The sequence below is a fragment of the Cajanus cajan genome, chromosome 7 (genome assembly GCF_000230855.2).
Source record: "Cajanus cajan strain Asha chromosome 7, NIPB_CcT2T_4, whole genome shotgun sequence".
Classification (NCBI taxonomy): Eukaryota; Viridiplantae; Streptophyta; class Magnoliopsida; order Fabales; family Fabaceae; genus Cajanus; species Cajanus cajan.
In genome coordinates this window covers 25,036,448-25,048,500 of record NC_138523.1, presented here as the reverse complement: position 1 = coordinate 25,048,500, position 12,053 = coordinate 25,036,448, and the positions used below count along the sequence as shown (strand labels likewise).

Sequence of the window (12,053 nt, the reverse complement as noted above, 5' to 3'; positions counted from 1 at the left end):
ATCAATTCATATCATAATCAAATTTGATTATAAAAGAAAAATGAAAGATCATATCTGGTTCCGTGAAACATCAGTGTTTTAGCGACCGAAATAGCGACCGATTTTATTCGTAGCTACATCAGTGTTTTAGGAGTATTTTTTTTCAACAGGGAAAAATTTATAAGAAATCTTTTAACTTCCTATTTAATTTGATTTCTACTTGTCATAATTATTTATGAACTAGATTTTAATATTTTAAAATAAATTATCATCAAATGAAAATAATTTTATACCAACTTAATTTCTTTGGGAAAGTAATATATATATATATATATATATATATATATATATATATATATAAAATACAGAAGCTTATAATTTTTATTATCTTATAATTTAATATTGGATTTCTTTTGATTATAAAACATAGTAAATAAAATCTAAAATCTGTATTAGTTTATTATAATTATCTTTTTGATAATTATTATAGTAGTAAATCAAAATATTTATCTGGATTTGAGTTATAATTATTATAATCTTTTTGATTTAATATTAGATATCTTTTGATTATAAAATATAATAAATAAAATCTAAAATCTGTAGCAATATCTTTATACAAATATTTAATATCAAAATATTTATTATAATTTTAATTATGATTTTTATAATCTTTGGATTTAATACTGGATTTCTTTTGATTATAATATTTTAATGTGTTTTATTTGAAATACCAGTTAAAATATTTTATTTTTTTATTTTAATTTATTATAAAATAATTAGAATATTTAATTTAGTATTATTAAAAAATAATCACTATAAGATTTAATTTATTTAATTTCATTATTTATTATAATACTTTTAGTCATTGTATTGATAAAAAAATATTTTTAATTAAAATATATTTAAAAAATTTAGTTAATTTATTATCATTCACTTACTTTATCAAAAAAAATGTTCAAATTATGTCTGAACAAAAAATAATTATTTTTAATTGTGACACAATGAAAAAGTGTCGTACATATTTAAGAAGTATCATATCTAAAATATATCAGAATATTTAAAATATATTAGAGTATCATATATGGGATTTTGTGGATGTATAGATGCCTCATAATTTACTGTTTAGTGTTTAACATTATAAATTTTTATTCAATATCTTCACTTTAAGGTGGGTTATGTTGGGAGAGGAAATTAGTTCTTTACTCCTTCATTAGATATGCCAAACAATCAAACTATTTATAGAAAGAAAGTAAAATAATAGAAAGACGGGAGAGAGAAGCTAACGTATCACATTTGTTTACAAAGAGAATTAGGTAAGAACGAAAAATAAATAAATAAATAAATAAATAATTGGGTCTAATTGATTGTTTAACAAAACTATTTGCTTTCTCCACTCTGTTTCCTATTAATAATGAGTTCGTTTGCTTAAAACTTTTTTTTTCTATAAAGCACCTTTTTTTATTAAATTTTATTTATCTTCCAATTGAGTTAGATTAATTTAAAGTTAAGTCACAATCTTCCAAGTCACTGCCATCACCAGTCACTGCAAGGGTGATAGAAGAAATGCAAAATAAGATAACTAAATTAAATGTTGAGCTTGCTGCAAAAGAAGCAAAGGAAAAAGCATTAGAAGAGCATATACGACAGCATGATGAGCAGATGCGATATATACTACGCCATCTCAACATTGACCCTTTAAGGCCAACCCCTTCTGCACCGAGTACTACCCCAGATGATCCTGACCATGCTGTTGATGATGTTCTTGATGACATAGCAATAGAAACATATGAGATTAGAGTAGAGATATTAATTTTATTAATATTATTAATTATTTATTGAACTTATGTTGATTTTGAAAAACTTTTTGCAAAGATCCATATAAGTGCTTAACTACTTTTCTTTCCTTATTTTTTTATTTAATAAAATCAACTATGTAAGTTTTTTTATTCACTTATTTGAACAAGGAGAATTTTTCTTCACTTTTTTACTCTTTTTTTATTATTATGAGATTTTAAAAGAAAAAGAAAGAGAAAAAAATTACGTTTAAATTAATTTTCAAAATTTTACAAAGTTATTTAAAAATGAAAATAAGATAGTAAACGCATACATAATCTCACAATTCTAATAATACGTTATTAAATAATAATGAAAAATTATTTATACTAAAAATATTCACAACTATCCCATAGAATCAGCTTAACCGTAAGAGATTTGGAAAATATATATGAAACTTTAATTCAAATTCCATCATCGTCATTTATAGAAAAAAAAAAAAAGAATACACAAGTCATTATAATAAAATGAGACCAATGTATATAATATTTGTGCATCATTTCATATTTTTCTCTGTCGAGGAGTTTTGATTCTTGTAGAATTGACTTTCTAGACAAATCAAACACATCACCCCGTGGGTGATCTTATAGAAACACGTTGGAGAACGACAAATAAATTCAAATTTCGTGCTTTTCCAATGTCATTTCCAATTGAAATAAACAATTGCTCGTCAAACTGTATCTCTATTGGTGCTTTTGTAAGCGACAGGGATCGCGATCTGTGGCTTAAGTTGAGGAAAGAGCTCATCCGTTGATTGACACCCGCATCAACGGTGACATTCGCGCGGCTGAATCAAAATTTGGCCGAATGAAAAAAGAAAAATTCCCGCTCAACCTTTTTTGGCGATGTACGTACCCCTATAAATAAAACAAACACTAGTCTCATTCTCTCTCTCACTCTTGGAACCCTCCTTTGCGATATCAATGGCTCGTACCAAGCAAACCGCAAGGAAGTCCACCGGAGGAAAGGCTCCGAGGAAGCAGCTGGCGACGAAGGCCGCACGTAAGTCTGCTCCGGCCACCGGCGGCGTGAAGAAGCCCCACCGTTTCAGGCGGGCACGGTGGCGCTGAGGGAGATCCGCAAGTACCAGAAGAGCACCAAGCTTCTCATCAGGAAGCTTCCTTTCGAGAGGCTGGTGAGGGAAATCGCTCAGGATTTCAAGGATCTCTGCTCTTCAGGAAGCCGTCGAGGCCTATCTCATTGGTCTTTTTGAAGACACAAATCTCTGCGCTATTCATGCCAAGAGAGTCACCATTATGCCCAAGGATATTCAGCTTGCTCGTAGGATTAGGGGCGAGAGGGCTTAGGGCTTTCCTTCTGTATTGTAATCGATTACTTTCACTTATCAGTAGTCTGAAATTTCTAGTTTTGGTGTAAGTGGATGTATAACCCTATTTGTAATTTGAGGATAATCAAGTTTAATTTTAATGTTTAAGTCTTAGCATTGTTTGTATCCTTAGACAGGTGATTTTGATTTAAGCTTTTAGCTTTCCCCAAATTTAAAAAACCTTTATGGATATTTCTTTTTACCACCTCTTTTATCTGAAACATGTTCCCATTTCTTTCTTTTACTTTCTCAGGATCTGTTTCTTGTTATCAAAATTAAAATTTTAAATTTATTTGGTTTGTTTTGTTTTTGATGGTGTTTTAGCGACTGAAATAGCGACCGATTTTATCCGTAGCTATATCATTTATTTAGCGACCGAAATAGCGACTGATTTTATCTGTAGCTATATCAATTATTTTGAGACCGAAATAGCGACCGATTTTATCCGTAGCTACATCAATTATTTAGCGACCGAAATAGCGACCGATTTTATCCGTAGCTACAACAGTTTTTTAGCGACCGAAATAGCGACTGATTCATAAAATGTTTTTATTAAATAAATACAAAAAATAGCAACGGAAATTGCTACCAAAAAATTCGGTCGCAAAATTGGTCTCCAGAAGTTAGGAGACCAAAATTTAGCGACGGATTTTTATTGTCTAGCGACTGATTTTTCGGTCGCTAAATTGCGACGGAAAAAATTTCGGTCGCTATTTGAAATAGCGACCAGGGTTTTAGCGACGGAATTTTTCGGTCGCTATTTCGGTCGCTGAATGTAATAGCGACTGAATTTACCTAAATAGCGACCGATTTTGGTGATAGCTAAAACTTGATTTTTTTGTAGTGAAGTGAATTGAATTTGAATGAGAATTTGGAAGTTGGTGATTGAGTTGAATACCTTGGGGGCGGTGGTTTGAGGGAGGCGGTCTGGTTCTGCCTAACCGATGGCGGCGAGGAGGAAGGGCGAAGCTGCTGGATGAGCAGTTTGAAGAAGAGAGGGTGAGAGTGAAGGGTTTGAAGAAGAGCAGATTGAAGCGGTAAGAATTGGGATGAGAAGCAATTTCACTTAATAAGCAACTTTATTTATTTTTAGGAGGGAAACTAAAAATATAAAGCGGTAACAACTCTTTTTTTAATTTTATATAAGTATAAAAAATATTAGTCAATATAATTTTTAAATATATTATATTATTAAATATAAATATTTTAAACTTTTTATTTGATAAATTTAAATTACTTTTATCTTTATAAATGAATTTAATTTAAACTATAAATAAATATAATAATAAAATAAATCAAAATAATACTGATAAAAATATATAAAAAAAATATATACTATTATAATTTTAATATGGTATTATTTTAAATTCAAAAATAATATTAAAAAAGATAAATATAAGAAAAAAAATTTACATAGAAATAAGTTGTTGTTTTAGTTTTATTTTAAATCTCATGTATTTATTACTTTTACCTCTTATAATATTAATATTGCTTTTATTTTGAATACTTTTAAATAAAAAATTAAATTAAGTTGATTAAAATTTTTATAATCTCTTATTATAATAAATAATAATTTTTACAATATCTGATTATAATAAATAATAACATTATAGAGAAACTTTAGTTGAAGCACGTTAGAGAAAAAAATCTTATTGTATTGTTATATTAATTAGATTAATCTTTTGTATGCAGGACGGTCTCTAAACTAAAAAGTACTGTAAAATATTTAGTAACATTATAAATAATTTTAGGAGAAAAAATAACTTTGACTTAGTGTTATATCTTGTATTTTTATGTGTATTCTACTAAGAGAACCATATTTATAGCCAACAAACAGCTAAAAATCACACAATTTACAATAACCCAATATAAGTTCAGTTGCTTAAAGTGCAAAAAAAGATTACAAACAAAACTAACCCTATGCTTATGTCCATTGGAATCAACCATCCCTAATAATTGAAGAGAGGTTGAGGCCAATTTACTAGGACATGATAGGCTCAGTTGGGTGTCTTTAGGAAATAGCCCTTCTTGCTTTGTTTTGTACCAAAAAAAAAATGATTGGGACAGACTAAATTTTTTTTTCAAAGTTTAGTCAATATAAGTTTATATTTTTTCTTTCTAATTTTTAGTTGTTAGTACGAAGTTACATGAACTAAAGTGAAAGAAAATTATAATATATATTTAAAGAACTAAAATTTGAAAAATTCATATTTATAAGGATAAAAATTTAAAGAACTAAAATTGAGAAAACATGAACTTACAGAGACTAAATTCATATATAAATCAAAATAAACAAAAATATTTTAAATTATCATAATTAAGAAAACAAGACATACACGGACTAAATTCATATTGTAAACATATAAATTATATTTACAATTTATGATATATATATATATATATATATATATATATATATATATATGTGTGTGTGTGTGTGTGTGTGTGTGTGTGTGTGTGTATGTTTTAAAAAATATATATGAGTGAAAATTCAGTTACTTCAAAAGTAACTCTTAAAAGAGTTATTTAATGAATGTAATTACGTTATATATTGAATTTCTTATTCAATAAATTAAGTCTAAAAATTTGTATATTTTATCTTTTAATCAATAGTTTTATTTAATAGATAATTTTAGATAATATTTAATAATTTTTAAAATTAATATTAGATAGTATTTAATAATTTTAAAATTATTTTTAAATATTGAATAATTAAAAAAATGAATAGATAACAAATAAGATAAAATATATATAAGTAAAATAAAAATAAAAAAATATGAAGAATTTCAAATTCTTACTTTTTTGGGAGAATTTGAAATTCTACTATTTCAAGAAATTTTACAAATATTTGAATTTCAAATTTTACTAGCAACGAAATCTCTTATTTGCGAGGGATTAGCGAAAAACCTTTTCCCTCACTAATTTGCGAGGGATTTGCGAGGGCTATACATTAGCGAGGGATTTGCGACAAGAAAACTCCCTCGCTAGATGAAAAATTTGTTTTTATATTTTGGCTCATAATTTGGCGAGGGATTTGCGAGGGCCTAAGTTCCTTGCTAAATAAGCACTAACTTTAGCGACGGATTTGCGAGGAGATGAAGGTTGGTCGCAAAATGATCCTATTTAGCGAGGGAATTTAGCGAGGGATATAAATCCAAGCTATTTCCTCGCTAATTAGCGAGGGATTAGAGAGAGACTGTATTCCTCGCCAGTCCCTCGCTAATTAGCGAGGAAATAGCTTGGATTTATATCCCTCGCTAATCCGCGAAATTCTTGTAGTGATATAATTTTGTAAGAACCAAAATTCAGTATTTTTAAAATTAAAAAGACTAAATATGTTTATTTTAAAATAAAATGAAAAAAATTGTGAATTGATAAAAATAAAGGAACTAAAATTACAATTTAACCAATAATTTATTACTTAAAACTATCTTAAAAAAATTACTTGATTGATGTCTCAATATTCAATCTTGTTGAAAAAATTAGGAGAGAAGAAGTTTTTTTTTCATATTGAACGAATATTATTTAATTCAATAATTTTTTAAGATATATAAAATAACATATATTAACATAAACTTAATATTCTAACATCTTATTTCTGTTTTAATTAAATTATATAAAAAAGTTAATTATTTAAATATTTTAATTTCTGTTTATAATAATATATAAAGGTGACTATTCATTGTTTTCACATATATAATTTTTAAGAGATTTTTATACTATTTATTATAGTAATTGCAGACTTCTTTCTTTTAGCGTCATATAACTCGATAATTTTATTTTATTAATTCAAATATAAATTATTTTTTGTCAAAAATAAATTGTATACCTCATAATTGATTTGTAGTTCTCATGCCTCAAAATATTAACAAGGCACATAGTACCATATTCTCATTAGTATTCAAATAAATTTTATAAATATATCCAATCATATTTCACGAATCTTTAATATTACAATAATTTGATTTACATGCATTTACATATGTAATTGAATTAAAACTAAAATGATTAAATCTATTTTTCATTTTTAAGTACTATAATGTGCAATTTCCTACTTTCCTTCTTCCAATTGAGTTTCCAAAGGATTGTAGTTGTACAAATCAAAATTTTTGTATCATTCTTTCATTAAAAACTTAACTGATTTTATTAACGTGATATTGATGGGTGACATGACATAGAAACACAGCCAAACTTCAGTTTTAAACCCTTCAAGTTTTTCGAAAATAATAAAAGACGTTTTAATTGGTAAAATTTGATCATAAATAAAATTGAGGCTTATAAATAAATATGTGTGCTTTTATTTAATTGAGAAACGTTTGTTAAAGTATATTGTTAGTATGATAATTAATTAAAAAATAATATTTGTTTATATTAATTTATTTCTATGTATTTGATTATATATATATATATATATATATATATATATATATATATATATATTCATTTTAATTTAATATAAGGGAAAGGATAGTGAATTCGAAGCTAATCTTTAACTTGAAGAGTTGAGGGTTAAGAGTTTTTTTGAAGGGGGGTCAACATCAATTTTCATTTTACGCTTCTCTGATACACTTTTTTTTTTTCTCATTGAATGTAAAAAATCCAATAGGCAGACGCAAGGACTACAAGAGTACATTCCAAAGATCTTCATCATTAGTCAAGCATTCAACAATGTAAGGGAAGAGTGAGTAATCTTATTTTGGAATGTGAGATATTTGTTGGCTAGGTAGCGAAATTGGTCCCCAAATTTTGCGCTTTGGGTGAACTTTGGGAACCACCAACTTTTACTTGTGTTTTGAGTGATTGATTGATAACATGATATTTTTGTATTCTCTGATTGTTAATTATGCTCCGTGTGATGTGAATTGTGGATGAATTGATGTGTTTGAGAATTTGTGAGAAACCCTTAATTCTTGTAGAAAACCCAAAATTATAGAGCAAGTTATAGATTGAGGTTAAGTGATGATGTATGTGAAATAATTATTTCTTCTAAGTAACTATTGACATAATTATGAACTAATATGAATCATTTATTCTTGGGTGTTCTATGAACTATTATTTATTTCAATTAAAGGTTTTTTTAGACGGATTTCCTTTGTTTATTTGATTTGAGAATATTAGCATGCAAGGTAGAAAGTGTGACATCAAGCCATCCAAATTATCAAGATCAATATAACTGATGAAGTTGGTTAGTTTTAATTGATTTTACCTTAAATTCAAGTTTTATTTCAAAGATGTCATTTACTTTAAGTGGTTGTTATATTTAATTTTAGTTATAAGTGAAAGCATATGGAATAAAGTTAACAATAAATTAAGAACATAAAAGAAATTTACCCTCATTAACTTTAAAAGCTAATAATTATTATTTATAATTAGGACTAAAAAAAATCAATTTTGTTGTTTACAACTAAGACCAAATATAATATTTTATATGTCACTCAAATTTTCAAAATAATTTTTAAGTAGAATTGATATACACATTGTGATTTTTTTTATTAATCATGTTATAAAAAAAAATGTTCATAAGTTTACTCCATTAACAAGAGTTAATGAATAACTTTAGTACTCGATAGTAAAAAAAAATGTCAATGATAATTAAATATTTGTCTTTGAAAAGAGGGAAAAATACAATCATTTATTCGATGAGGACAATAAAATAATGAAAATATTTATAAAAATGTTTATCATTAATTTTTGTTAGAATAAATACTATAAAAATAAATCAAATATTTTATTAAAAAATAAGTAATACTATAAAAATAAATAAAATATATTATTTAAAGATAGCACTTCACTCTCACACATCATAACATCCTATTTTACAAAATAAAAGTAAAATAAAATTGTTTACTATTTATAATATAAGTTAAATCAAATCATTTATTTGAGTTTATAATATAAATAAAAGATTTTTTTAATAATTAAAATAAAATAGGCATAAAATATATGTTGTGAGAAGCCTTTAAGTTTGGACTCTTAAGTCTAAAGTCTTCTTAGTAATAGAGAAATGTTAAGTCATATAATACATTAATTTCTCAAACATTAAGAGTGTTTTTAGAGGAAGTCCCAAAGATCAATCCCAATGACCTCATGGAATAGCCTCAAAACAATAGAGATCATTTTTATGTCTTAGAGATCACCATCTGAGGTAAGAAAGGTAGTGAGATTGTCTCACATTATGTGCACATGTGATGGATAAGGGTAGCGAAGTGACTCCTAAGAAGCCTCTTAAGTTTATTGGTTGAATTTCACTTGAAACATATATGTTAATGATCTGAGATTGATGTTGTTGTATGACCATGTATGAGGTAAACACTATAAGAAAATGACGATTTTGCGACAGTTATATGACCTACATTGCGACGGTTAGAACTTCTGCAAAGACACCATTGCGATGGTTCACCAACCGTTACAGAAATGTCTGTCACGAGTGAATTTTGCGACGATTACTGGAATTGTTGCACAAACCATCGCAAAATTGGAATTGCGACCCTTACAACACCTATCGCACTAACTGCCTCTAAATTAGTCGCTACATATTTATTTTTTATTTTATTAAATTTTTTAGACGTCTCAAAATCGGTTGTTATTCTTCTCAATTATTTTATTTCAGAATACTTCACTTTTTAGCATGTTTTGTCCTTACTTACACAGTTTCTAGGAAACTTCCCAGAAGGTCACCCATCCCTGTATTACTCAAAGTCAAGCACACTTAACTGTGAAGTTCTAATGAGATAAGCTATAGAAAAGCAGATACATGTTGTCAGTATAAGTAGTACAAATTAATTCATTTAAGTCATTCTCAACTATACAATCTCATACTTATACTATCTTTGGATCTCTCTCATTTCGGTGTATCCGAACCGTTATAAATATATATTAATTATATTACTAATAATAATTATATTATATTTAATTAATCTTTATTTATATATATATACTTATTTTTATAATTAACAATCTACTTATTTCTATTTGAAATTAATATTATGATATAATTTAAATTATTTATTATAAATTTAAAAGTTTAAATAATAATTTATATATTTTAAAATGAGAAAGGATATAATAACACTGGTGTAACTTTTACTAAGTATTACACTGCTTAATAATCTTATATTAAATGTGAATTTTGTAAATCCAACAGTTGGATTGAAAGTTCATATCACTTTATATGTTTATATGAAATTTTGTTAAAATTGAACAACTTGAAGGTAATCAAATAAGTATTCATATTTAGTATATTTTGAAATGTATATATTACATCATTTTTTTTACAAGAATGAAGTATCAAATCATCTTGAATTAATATAAAATTTTGTATATATGATCTAAGAGTAAAAAACTTTCAATCTAATGATTGAATTTATAAAATTCACATTTAATATAAAGTTATTGAGGGATGTAATACTTAGTAAAAGTTACACTAGTGTTATTATAACCTTTCTCTTTTAAAATATTATTTTTATAAATTAAATTTTAACATTTTAAATAAATTATTAATTAACTTAATTTATTTATTCATCTTAAATCTAAGATATAAAATTCAAAAAATGTATTTATCCTTGTTTTATTTTCTAATCATTTTTTTCTATATTAATTATTAGTAAAATTTAATGACTTTTAATTTAATAATTGGATCAATAAAATTTAACTTATACCATGAGTTATTGAGCAGAGTAATTTTATTAAGAGTTACTTTGTGAGTCATTTGATTCCTCCTCCTCCTCTCTCTCTCTCTCTCTCTCTCTATATATATATATATATATATATATATATATAATTTTTTTTGATGATAATTGTGTATCTTATATTAAACAAAAAATATATAAAATTGTTAATAAAATATAAGTTTATTAAGATAATATAATACTTCCAAAAGAAAAATATTACTTTTGGTCTAATCTACTATTAAATATATTTTTAATCCTAAACTTTATCAAATTTCACCATAATTTTTGAACAAAATAATATTTAGTTTGTACTAAAAATAACTTTTAAATTCTAATTAAATAGGGGTTATATATATAAATATGTGTGTATGTGTGTGTATGTATTATATTCAAACCTAGAAGTGATTTTTAAGTTATTATTTGTGAAAATATAATTAATTTATCAAATATCTCTTATTTAATTAACCATTAAAATAATAAATTTCATAAATTATTTATTATTTTTTCAATATTCTCGATTTAATCCACAATTAAGATGTATTATTAATCTTACTAACACATAAAAAAATGTAACATATATATATGTTTTTTAATTTTTAGCTTCCTAGGATTAACATAAAACTTTTTTATTCTAAAATAATTTAAAAGATAGAGAAATAAAAAGTATATTAAAGTATTTTTTCCTTTTTAACATTTCTAAATGTAATTACATGTCATTATTATTTTATTTTTCTATTTTTTATTGAAAGTAAAATTATATAATTTTGGAGTGTGCATGACTTTGTTTGAATTTTTATTTCAATTTTTGTCTTCTAAATTGCGATAGTTGGGAGGAACCGTCGCAATGTTGGAAAATTTTGCGACGGTTGGAAGAAACCGTCGCAATGTTTGAAAATTTTGTGACGGTTTTGAGAGAAACCATCGCAATGTTGAAATATTTTGCGACGGTTGGGAGAAATCGTCGCAATGTTGGAAAATTTTGCCACGATTTTGGGAGAAACCGTCGTAATGTTGAAAAATTTTGCGACGGTTAGGAGAAACCGTCGTATGAAGGGTCGCAATATCAAAGCGATGACGGTTTCAGGATAATCGTCGCAATTTATCCGTCGCAATTCATCATTCTTCTTGTAGTGAAAATTTCTTAATCCTATGTTGAATTATATATTGTGGTGTGTTGAATATTACATTGTTAGGGTTGCATGATAATTTGGAAATTTTGTGGAATTTGAGTGATTATGAGTTAA

General features: G+C 25.8%; 2 protein-coding genes across 3 annotated transcripts in view; one reads left to right on the top strand and one right to left on the bottom strand.

The window, feature by feature from the left end:
- The window catches only part of LOC109815140 (glycinol 4-dimethylallyltransferase), a 67,357-nt gene that overhangs the window by 51,949 nt on the left and 3,355 nt on the right, over positions 1 to 12,053 (bottom strand). The gene's annotated exons all lie outside the window — the stretch shown is intronic.
- LOC109799163 (histone H3.2) lies at positions 2,658 to 3,247 on the top strand. Its single transcript, XM_020359695.3, is given in 3 exon segments — positions 2,658 to 2,862; positions 2,865 to 2,973; positions 2,975 to 3,247. Coding segments are annotated over 3 exon segments (381 nt in total). The 5' UTR covers positions 2,658 to 2,735; the 3' UTR covers positions 3,120 to 3,247.